The sequence below is a fragment of the Physella acuta genome, unplaced genomic scaffold, assembly GCF_028476545.2.
Source record: "Physella acuta isolate Inbredline_101_S28 unplaced genomic scaffold, ASM2847654v3 ptg001063l, whole genome shotgun sequence".
NCBI classification, from domain to species: Eukaryota; Metazoa; Mollusca; class Gastropoda; family Physidae; genus Physella; species Physella acuta.
The window spans coordinates 198,244-210,632 of record NW_026732580.1 but is presented as its reverse complement, the minus strand read 5'-3'; the positions used below and the strand labels follow the sequence as shown (position 1 = coordinate 210,632).

Below are 12,389 nucleotides of genomic sequence, written 5' to 3'. Positions count from 1 at the left end.
GACGTACAACACAGTGCAGCGCTGTTTCCCCGTTGTAGTCCTGGGCGTCGATCTCAACGTCCGCCATCGCTAGGTTGTAGACCACGGACAGTAACTCTGGCTCCGTGAACTTGTCGCAGTGGCTGACGATGTGGTGCAGGATGTTACCTCCCGTGTCAGGGTCGCGCAGGTTCGGATCCTTCCCAGACTTGAGATATTTGCGTGAAACCTAGGGTTACACAATCGGTGGAGTGTGTAAAGCAATGAGATAACTGATAGTAAAGACAAATCTTTTATAATTGTCTGATACAATGTGCTTGTGTACGTAAAAATGACAACTAAATATACAAATCAAGTCCACATTAGATATATGCTATATTTACATAAATATTACTATCTGTGTGTGTAAAATATTTTTGTATTTGCTGAGAGCATTAGAATTTGGGCTTTAAATTTTTTTTTAATAAGAAATTTAAAATTATACCATAAATTAAATTATAGATAAGCGTTAAAAAATAAAGATAAACTACTGCAGTTCTAAAATGCATCTACATCAAGCTGTCTCAAGCTAGCTGAAATTCATTATCTTCCCTCACAATTCGCCAAAATATGAAAATTTTAATGGAAAATTAGAGTGTGTGTTTGTTCCACATTTTAAAAAAAACCGCGCTTTTAGATCTTAACAAATAAAATATTTAAATTATTTTACTTTTATCTTATTTATAAAAAAAATATTACCGTTACAGATGCTAAAAAAGAGTGACTAACATAAGAAGAGACAACTTTATCTAGCACTACAAATGTTAAAAATGGTGACTAACTAGCATAATGACCCACAGATTATTTACTAACACTACAGATGTCCACAAAGGGTGACTAACTAGCGTAATGACCCACAGATAATTAATTAGCACTACAGATGTTCACAAAGAGTGGTAACATAATGAACAATAAACAACTTACCTTTAGAATTTGGCTGCGGTTTCCTGAAGCAATCACCTTGAATAATTTTGTTTTTTTAAGGTCCATTCTATATTGTCGAACTAAATTAAATTTTTACTATTGTTTATATATTAATATAATTTATCATTTACGATAACAAGTTTTAATTGTATGGTAATTTTAACAGGCTTGACTTCAAAAATTCAATTTAAAAATACATGTTTTTTTATATTAAAAATACATGTTTTGAGAATTTTAAAATCTTGATTTGTTTTTAAACTGCTAGTTTAAAACTTCACAAAACTTAATGACAATGTGTTTATAGGCGTGGTGGAGCTACTGAAATCGATGAGACGAATGCGCAAAAGACGCGCTTCCTTCCCTTGCTGCCCCTGAAGGTCTATGTGGGGTTTGTGTCAAAGCGCGGCCGTCATGCTCCTTGTTGGTAGTTAGCGAAACCGCTGTCAGGCTCGCATTTTATGTAGACAAGGTCATGTCGCCAGATAAATGGATATTGTTTCTGACAAAACGTGACGGCTTGAAAAAAAAAAAAACATAACAGTCTCAACTTGATTAACGCTTCTGGGTGCCGTTGATGAGAGGAAAACATTCCACATTAGGGCAAGAAAATGTAAAAAAAAAAATAATTCTGTAATTAACTAGAAATAGGGGTGTTAATTTCTAGCTTTGTAAAAAAAAGTTCTATCAATTAGCTGTACCAGCATGCTACCCACACATTTGCATAACTACTATTGGCGATAAGGATAGTGTAATTAGTTAATTTGAATAAGTTGAGTCTCAAACTTTCAAACCTAACACTACGGAAGCTCAAAAGAAGGGGATTTTCAGGGGAAGCAACACGTCACAAAGGGAAACCACTTTGCCACTCAAAACTCTTTAATTTAAAAATTAGACGAATAATATTTCCTAACATTTCGTATGTCCTGTTTAAATTGATTTTAATTATAACGATTTAGACATTTTTTCCCAATGGGTCGTCTGGTATTGTAGTAGTACCTTATGTACACACATAGATAGTAAAGTAGGTTTATACCAGATGGGACCAATACCTGGAAATGTATGTCCAGATCAGAGTTTCTTCCAGGCATCTCTTCGGGGGGGCTTTGCCCCCCCGAAAAATTTTTACCGCCCCCCCGAACGAAATGAAATTTATATAATTTATATAGAAAATATATACTTTTAACAGTGTCCGCCCCCCCGAAGAAAGTTTACCGCCCCCCCGAAGATTTCAAGTGCCCCCCCGGAGAAAAAAGTCTGGAAGAAACACTGGTCCAGATGTGATGGGTCTTTGTGCTTTGTGGCGATGTAGGCAAAAGACTCAGTGGGATGTGACATAATATATATATATACTATATATATATATATACGCATTATAACCTGAACGTGAACATGCGTTTGAAGTGAAAACAATTTTAGTCTACATTTTGGTGTCATTGGGAGAGTCGAAAAGACGAAATATCAATCTGAGACCACATTTTTCGAGATGGCTAAAAAAAAAAAAAAAAAAAAAATAACCGGGTCACTGTCGTGTTACAAATTTCTGCTCTCATTTTAAAGTAGGTCAGCGTATGATGATAACAGTAGTGAACAGCCCAGTACATCACAGCCACACTAACTGATGACATTCATACGCCCATTTATACTGTCATAATGTTATTTAGGAGGGACGAGTGACGCTGTTTAGGCAATTGGCTATCTACTTGATGGGGTATACAACACTCCAAGGAATAAATTTAAAAAATGACTCAATAAATACTTTTGTGTTGGGATATATATATATATATATATATATATATATATATATATATATATATATATATATATATATATATATATATATATATATATATATATTTTTTTTTTTTTTTTTTTTTTTTTTTTTTTTCCGCCACATACTATGTTATTGCTTTGAACAAGTCAAAGAATATTCTCTCCGTTGTAAAAATAACGAAATAGGTCCTGTTTTTTTGGGTTCATTATTATTTAATTGCATTCCTATTCAAAATTTGTGGCAACAAGTCAAACTTTTATTTGTAAACACATACCATACAGAGTGTGTTGATACCGGGACTTGTTGATAGAAACGCCTGTTGTTTTTTAAAGCATCTCTCTCTGTTTAGAAAAATCAGCTCTTCGAATAGCACGAGCACAGCGAACCTAGCTATGTTAATGGGGAAAAAATCGTCTGTCAAGGGAGGTAAAACGGCTGTCAAGCTGCTAAACATTCATCAACGACAAAACAAACAAATAAATAAAGCTGGTTCTTCTGTTGTTATATATTTGTTTTGTTTACAGAACCAAGGGACAGTTGAAGTGAGATTGCTTGCTAGACATATTGTGTACAGATTATTATTTGTGATTGTGGTTGCATTTTTCACATTTGGACAAGATTTTTATTTTTTAGTTGTTTAGAGCAATTGATCGTACTACATCGTCTGTACCTGGGACTTAAGGTCGTAAATTATACGAGTTTCATTGGTCAAAATGATCTCTAGAGATTGCCGACCATATAGCATGATACCCTCCGTGTTTATATCTGTGTGTTTAGGTGTACATTAATAGTTCAGTGTATAATAAATACACTTCAGGTTATAAATAATATGAACAGCGATACCTAACTACAGACAACGCTCAAACCCATGTGCTTATAAAAGAAAAAAAAATCCATTCAACATGTGTACAACCGGATAAGTTTTGTACAACAGGATAAGTTGTGTACAACATGATAATTTTTCTACAACAGGATAAGTTGTGTACAGCAGGATGAGTTTTGTACAGCAGGATAAGTTTCACACAACAGAATAGGTTGTGTACGACAGGATAAGTTTCGTACAGCAGGATAAGTTTTATACCACAGGATAAGTTTTATACAACAGGATAAGTTTTATACAACAGGATAAATTGTGTACAACAGGATAATATTTGTACATTAGGATACGTTTTGTATAACGGGATAAGTTGTGTACAACAGGATAAATTGTGTACAACAGGATAAATTGTGTACAACAGGATAAGTTGTGTTCAACATGTACAACAGGATACGTTTTGTATAATAGGATAAGTTGTGTACATCAGGAAAATGTTTGTTGAGCAGGGTAAAATTTTTGTACACTAGCTGGATATTTTATGTACAGCTGAAGGTTACCCCAGGATGTCCTGTTTACCAACTACAACCGTAGGATAAGTTCCTTTCCCCGGATACAACAGCAATTTCCCCATAAACTATGTAAGACTGGCACCTCAACAAGTCTATCGTGCGGCAGCTTTAAGCTTAATATCCGGCTAATTACGTTAATCCCACAACATCTCAGCTACCTGTTTTTTGTGTGAATGCAGCTCATCATATTGGAGCTCTTCATATTTCATACCCTTCGCCGTGTTTTTCAGGCCAGACCCTTGTTTTCCCCATCTTATTTCCAACATGAAATAAACAAATTCTTTTATTTAGTTGTAATCTATGTGCGAACTTGGGCGCTCAACAAGTCCCAGAATAAACATTTTGATATAAGTTCACGAATTCATACTTCGACTTAGTGTAAACGCTACACTTGATCAAACATTTTATAGTGTGGGTTGAACTAGGGATGCAATACATGTTTCAGCAATCGCATGTGTCAATATGGAGTAGTAACGATACAATACTGTGGCTTAGTACTTTGTTACTGGGGTCTTTGTTTGATTGCCTATCCCTTCATTTCTCATGCTCTGTGTGTCGATGTGGGGTTGTTAATGTAGAGTTTTGATACTTTGTTTCCTGCGGTGTAAGCATGGGTGTAGTCTCGTCTTGTTTAACAAACACATTGTTTCATGTAAACAGGTTTAACAAACACATTTTTAAGGAACACATGTTTAGCAAACACATTTTTAAGGAACACAGGTTTAGCAAACACATTGTTTCAGGTACACAGGTTTAACAAACATATTGTTTCATGTAAACAGGTTTAACAAGCACATTTATAAGGAACACATGTTTAGCAAACACATTCTTTGGGGTATTCCATAAATGACGTCACGCTTTTTTGACGATTTTTACCTCCCCCCTCCCCTCCGTCACACGTCGTCACAAAATGCCAGACCCTCCCCCCCCGTAAAATAACGTCACACCTCGGTCTACAACCCCCCTAAAAATTGCTGTTGAATGTTTCTTAAAACATCGATATTTTCCAAAATCTTGTCAGAACTATGTCAACATAGAGTATTTTGATCAATTCCTATTACAATTTATTAAAACCGTTTTCTAAAACGCGAAATAACGGCTAAAACTCGTTTTCTAACATTGCTTTTTTATAATAAAAAAAGTGACGTTACATCATCTAACCCCCCCCCCATCCCCCTCATCACACACCGTCACAAAATTACGGACCCCCATTCCCCCCTACGAGTGTGAAGTCATTTATGGACGACCCCTTTCATGTACACAGGTTTAACAAACACACTGTTTCATGTACACAGTTTTAACAAACACATTTTTAAGGAACAATGTTTAGCAAACACATTTTTAAGGAACACAGGTTTAGCAAACACATTCTTTCATGTACACAGGTTTAACAAACACATGTTTTCAGGGACACAGGTTTAACAAACACGTTGTTGACGGAAGCTGAGCGTCACTGGCATAAACAAGCGCGACTTTGCATGGCCGACCATGCATGGAGCTAGAAAAGAACTGGAGATTTGAGAGACGTCTAGAGTGTCTTCCAAGTTGGGCGGGTATAGGCCAGAAATGTAGCCAGATATGTACAGAGTCTACCGCCCCTCCCTACGAACGAGATGGAATTTATATGGTAAACATATACTTTTACTAGTGTCCGCCCCCCCCCCCCTCCCTGAAAAAAGGGTTGACCGCCCCCCCCCCCCCGGAAATATCAAGTGCCCCCCCCCCGGAGAAAAAAGTCTGGAAGAAACACTGGATATGTAGCAACCCATTCCGGTGTGAACTGGCAAGTTTGCGACTCCCCCCCCCCCCCCCTTCCCTCATTTATAATATATAGTTATTTACGTTAGCGATATTCGGTAAGGTCTGGGAGCTTTTTACCAGTCACTGTATCTTAGTATTAGTAGTTTTTATGTTGGTGTCACAATACAGTTGATTTAGAAAACTGTTTAACGAGCCAGCAAAGCTAAGTATTATCCTATTTTCTTAACTGTAATGCGTCTCAAAATGAGCTTTTATTTTTTTTCCTACCCAGTTCGGGCGCTTCTCTAATTGTCGGCGCCCATGCCCCCCCCCCCTCCCCGGACGAACTAGAAAAAATATAGGCCTATACAATCTTTATAAAAATATTTACTTTAACCAGTGTCCGCCCCATGGAGTAAAAATATCTGAAAGAAACAATGAATACGTGCAATTTCCCTAAAGAATAAGAGACGTCAACTGGAGAGTCTACGAGAGTTTGCTGTCCGGTCGACGCACAAAAATACAGACACACCTTAGTGTCGTTGACAGACACACAAGAATACAAGACACCCTGGTGTCATTGACAGACTGACCACCATATTTTTACACCATAGCCTAAGATTTTGTGTTTGTTGGTAAGCTTTACAAGTTTACATGCAGACAAAAGACCGCTCGTTTAAAAGTTACATAATTTTAAACATTATGTTGCGTACTTTTTGGCAAACCAGTTACTGTCTTTTTTTTCACGGGACGAATCATCGAAATATGTTAGAAGCTAAACTACTGTTTCATGTTTTACCATTTTGTTAACATTCTTGCAGTTATTTATATATTTAGTTGTTTCAATAATTTTAGAACCATTGGATAATTTAGTTTTCCACAACTAAATGATCTAGTTTAGACTTAGAGTTCATTAGGCGTAATATAGATCTAGTCTAGTAGTCTGATTTTCACTTTTTCTTTCCGTTAATAGAACAGTCTATCTAGATCTAGATCTAGTAGCCTAAAAGTGATTTAAAAAAGTGTCTACTGTGCATGCCAACTAGTCTAGATATATCTATCTAGTCTAGACCTATTTTCTAAAATATTTCTTCAGTTAACCACGGTCGGTAGGCCTATCTTAGTGGAGCCTACTTTTAGTACTTCTACTGATAAAGAATCATCATTTTGGATTGAACCTCTTTAGTATTGAAAACCATTTACATCAGCAGGTTAAAGGTAAATTTAGGGTAAAAAGTGTAAAAAAGTGTAAAAAAAAAAAAGTGTAAACAACCAAGGCCTTTTATAAAATGGAGCAAGTAATATTAAAAGGCACAGATTTGAAAGTTTCACAATTTTGTCTTGGTACTTGGAATTTCAATGATGGAAAAGGAGACAGTCAGTGGCCAGCACAAGCATCAGAGGTAGGTCGGTGTAGGTCTAGGACTCTAGATTTAGAATAATAATCATAGGCCTATGCCTTAGACGTGTAATAAAAGTAATATTGACCGGCCTAATTAATTAATAATTAGTAATTATTTTATTTTAGGCCCTATTATTATATTATTATTATTATTTTTAAAGTAGGGCCTAAATTAAATAGGCCTAAGTATTTTATTAAATTAATAGTAATAGTAGTCGGCCTAATTAGTAATCACTACTAATTAAATAATTAGAATTAGACTTTAATTGGGCCTAATATTTATAATAGGCCTAATGAGTATAATATAGTATACAGTAGGCCTATATATGTCATATGAATATGAGTAATGAGTTTGAATGTCATTTATCTGAACACTCTTAATTAATAAATATTGAATTATTTATCATGTAATGTAGTAAATAAATGTAGCCAGACTACTTTTACTTTTATAAGTTCTTCACTTGTCATGTTTGTAAATAATTTCATAATATATGTTGTGTAGCCTACCTAAGGTCCATTAAGGAAAACATGTTTTGGTAAATCAGGATAATTAATCATAACTCCATCCAGCCTGAGACATTAGTGTCAACTAGAAACAAATAAGCTACACTTTAAAAATAATGTTACCTTAAATCATCTCTAAGCTGACACAGGAAGACTGTTGTTGTTTTCATAATTAAAATATTTAATCTATGGCACACAATAAATTAAAATATAAATAGTTATGTTATGATGATGTCTAGCTTGGTTACACTTATTAAGTCGACTTAAGGCAATGTATGCCTACTCCTTTTTATAAATAAGCCTATATAAATATATATAGTATTTATAGTAAAAAATATAATATTACACACGGGCCTACCTATTTTCACAATACTATGTTTTTTTCAGGTGTCAAAAGCCATTGTGGACAAATGTCTAGAGTTGGGTATAAACTTTTTTGACACTGCAGAGGTAAAAAATATAAGTACTTTAAAATTTATATTTTTTAAGTACTTTAAAATAAAGAAAAAAGTTGTAAATAATGTAGTATTTTGTCAAGTGGTTATGATTCATGGTAGCTTTACATATAAAGTGCAAGTTAATACTTTTTTTCTCAGGGATACTCAAACTCTGAGAAAGTTTTAGGTAGAGCTCTGCTAGGAAGAAGACAGGATGCTGTGATTTCAACCAAATATGGTTTTCGTCAGGGCGCAGATACCCCTCCTTATTCAGCACAAGAAATAGATGATGCAATCACTAAAGCATTACAAAATCTTCAAACTACATACATTGATATCATTCAGGTATTTTTCTATTTTGTCTCACTAGTTTTGTACCACAATATTAGAAACCATAAAAAGCTAAGTATCTTTAAGTATCTGGTTTCTAATAGGCCAACATGATTAATATTTTTCATGCACCAAGATCTGTAGTTTTCTAAAAAAACACCTTAAAATTATAGCATCTCAGTCGATAGGTATATACATTTCATTCAAGTGATTAAAAATTTTTTTGTAAAATATTTAGGTGTAAAATGCTAGGTCCATTAAAAGTTAGTATTTAGTCAGACTTGGTACTGGATAATGTACCACCACTTTGACAAGCCCCAAGTTGTGTGATGCAACTAAATTACAGGCTCTAGTTGGCATTCAAACCTATACTTAACATCTCCAAATATCTCCTAGTTTTATTACAACTGCAATCTTTTAACTTGTAAAATTACAGCAGTTTTTGTGGTTTTCTAATGACTGATAAAGATCTTTCCTTTTAAGCAAACTTTGTGAGTTTAACCTTTGAACTAATGATCTAGATTTTGCTATCTCTGGTGCAGTTGTTCTTCATGTGTAAAACTAGTCCAGTTGTTTGATTAGGTCAACTTTAATTTCACTCTGTTTGCCTTATTACACATCAAGAAAGTAGGGCAAGTAACTGAGGGTATTCCTTTTTTACTGTAAGCCTACAATTAGCAAAAATAATAAAAAATTGATTGTCATATTTATTTGAGTTACTTTACTCATCCTGATTAATCATCTATATCTATCTGGTTTAAGACTATCAAATCTGTTATGATTTTTCTGCATTAATAAACAACTAATTGCATTTTGTTAATTTATCTATCATTAGATGCACTTTCCCACCTATGTGAAAGATGCTAAGGAAACTATTCAGGAACTAGAGAGACAAAAGGCTCTTGGTAGAATCCGTTACTATGGGATGTCAAATTTTGGACCTCAGAAAATAAAAGACTTTATAGAAGCAGGTGGTAAGCCTGTTGTTAACCAAGTAAGTTAATTGTTAAATGTAGTCTGGTTTAAGTTTTTAGGAAAAAAATTCTATAAAAATTGGGTTTTGGGTTTTAAAAAATAAATAATACTTTTATAATTCCTTTCTGTTCAGACATCTGCCAATTTTCTTTTTTACATATTCAAAGTAAAAATTTGAAATCTCTATTCATTGTCAGGTTGGCTATAATTTACTGTGGCGCTCACCAGAACAGGGTGTGATTCCTGAATGTCTAAAACATGGTGTTGATGTTTTAGCCTACTCCCCTCTCCAGCAGGGCCTACTCACAGGCAAATATGCTCAACTCTCTGATGTTCCAGAGGGGAGAAGAAGAGGGAAGCTCTTCAGTAAAGATTCGTAAGTTCTGCTGACTATGATTTCTTTTTCTGTGTTGGCTGTCTTGTGAATATTTCCAAAAGAAAGCAAGATATGGCCTATACATATTTCAGTACATGGGCAATAATTTGTGTATAAACAGTGTTTTCAATCCGTATATATGTTGTAGTGTATAAGCTTTCATTTCAAACAATACATGAGCAATAACTTGTGATAAATATTGATTCAAACATTACATGGGCCATAACTTGTGATAAATGTTTATTCAAACATTACATGGGAAATAATAATGGTAAACATTTATTCATACAGTACACCATTATCAAGACATGGGCAAGATGGAGCAGAAGAGGAAGTAGATCAAGTTAGTTGAGTGATAATTTATAGGTTATGATTTAAAGAAAAGAGTAGTTTGAAAATAATAAAATATCACCTAAAGTTTAATATTTTGTTGAAGTTTTCACCAATGTTATTCCTAGTTTTCTAATGCTTGCAAACATTTACACTATCTGATCAGGCTCTGAAAAAAATCCATGAGATCTGCAAAACTGCAGGAGTGGAGATGTCTAAAGCTGCTCTGTCCTGGATTCTCCAACAGGAGGGGGTTGCTGTTGTCATAGCTGGGGCCAGCTCTCCCGAACAAGTTGAGCAAAACAGTCAAGTTATAAAACTAAATAACGTAAGGAAGTACAGTTTTTTGTGGGTGCATGTGGTGCTTTGTAAAATAATTCATATAACTCGCCATATAGCAATCACCTCAACATATAGTCATTAAAGTCTCATTTGAAAAAAATACATTTCTAACTATATAGGCATTATTCAAGATGGTTTGATGAAACTTCTCTTTATAGAATGCTTATTATATATATACACCAATGTTCTTATTTATTAATGACAGATCTGAACCTGTTGTTTATTCTGATCAAGTTCCTCTGTTAATCTCTGTTTACAGGATGTAGTTCGTCAGCTGACTGAGGCTACAGAGGACGTCAAGGCTAAAATAGGATTAACATTGGATCAGTGGTCTGCTGTGGACAGGTGCCAATGATATCCATATAAACACAATGTCATTTGCTGACAGTGGGGTAAACATGTTAGTTCTGGTAAACTGTTGCTTACATGTCTTACATGTCTTTGATGTTTAAAAAGGGAATTACATCAAAATATAATGTGGTTTATTTACATGTTTGTTGAATGGGGTAAACAAACTTATATTATTTACTGTTATTTACATGTGTTCATGAAATGTTTATGCTAATGTTTAAAAAGTAAATAAAGATATATACTACCAAGGTTTTTTGTGTTTTTATCATTTGTGTGATTCTTTTCTCGATATTATCAAACAGCCAGTCCATGATTATGTGTGTTACTTATTTGAGATTTATTTATTGTAAATATTGTTGCTGTTTAAGTGTCTTCATGACCTGAGAATATACATAAATTTTTCATTGTTTTGGCAAGTTGGCCTGCTTTTATTTGACAACAACCTGGGTTTTTCTGTTAAAGATTTGTAGTTTTTGCTGTTGGCAAATGTTCTACTTATTTACTGTGAGATATTGTAAATTGTATCAAATTTTGGACATATTTTATTAAATTATTGCTCAATTAAGTAAAGTTCCCTTACACACCTGGTGGCAGGTGAAGTAGAGTTCACCTATTTCTGTGACCTCTGCATATAAAGGGTTAGTGTGGTCAGCACTATGCCCAGACACCTTTACATTCCCTAATGCAAGTCAAGTAACCTTAAAAGTTGAGTGGACTCCAGGACAAACTTCAACTCTAGTCAGGGACCTGAACACAAGAAATCAGGTGTGCATTCTAACGCTCTACCATTTTATGTCTTCCCATATTGCCCAAAAAACATCTAAAATGTTAATACGGCTGAGTTATAATCAACAAAATCTGTGGCTCTTTGTTGCCTTTGCTTAAGCCAATAGTGATATGGTTATTTTTATTGGAGCTAATAACTGGTCAAACCAACTGAATGTAAGGTGGCATATATTGGATGATGCTGGGGCCTCCAGTGGGGTCTTTAACTATTGGTCCTAGTTCTGTAACAGGGAAATGGAAAGGGGGGGGGGGGGGTAAGTGCAAATTAAGTCCATTCTGGTCGTCCAGATATGCAGTTTGTCAGACAGTCTCACTATCATATCATCATCATGTCAACAAAGTGTGTATCGTATAGGCCTAATAATTTGTGGACTAAGATAAGCTTTATTGTGTGTTATCTCAGTATCAGTAAATACAATTACAATAAACTCAGGGCTTATTTTCAAAGCGTATTACTTTCATACACCCACACAGTAATTGCACATCAGAAAGTACAGAAAACACGCTTAGACTCAAAAGTGACCTGATGAAAGTGACGGGGTATTAATTATATGGGAATAAATATATATATATATATATATAACTATATATATATATATATATATATATATATATATATATATATATATATATATACGAGCCGACCCGCGGCGTCTCGTATGCCGCTATTTAGTTCTTTTATTTTCTACTTTTCAGTAATTAATAATTTTGAACCCG

At 34.5% G+C, this 12,389-nt stretch overlaps 1 protein-coding gene across 1 annotated transcript; it reads left to right on the top strand.

The window, feature by feature from the left end:
• Positions 1-6,827: 6,827 nt before the first annotated feature.
• LOC131955331 (1-deoxyxylulose-5-phosphate synthase YajO) lies at positions 6,828-11,132 on the top strand. The gene is made up of 8 exons (XM_059319428.1): positions 6,828-7,242; positions 8,133-8,195; positions 8,342-8,527; positions 9,348-9,506; positions 9,685-9,863; positions 10,155-10,206; positions 10,360-10,521; positions 10,795-11,132. The coding sequence occupies exons 1-8, from the start codon at positions 7,129-7,131 to the stop codon at positions 10,888-10,890; spliced, it is 1,011 nt and encodes a 336-aa protein (XP_059175411.1). The 5' UTR covers positions 6,828-7,128; the 3' UTR covers positions 10,891-11,132.
• The last annotated feature ends 1,257 nt before the right edge of the window (positions 11,133-12,389 follow it).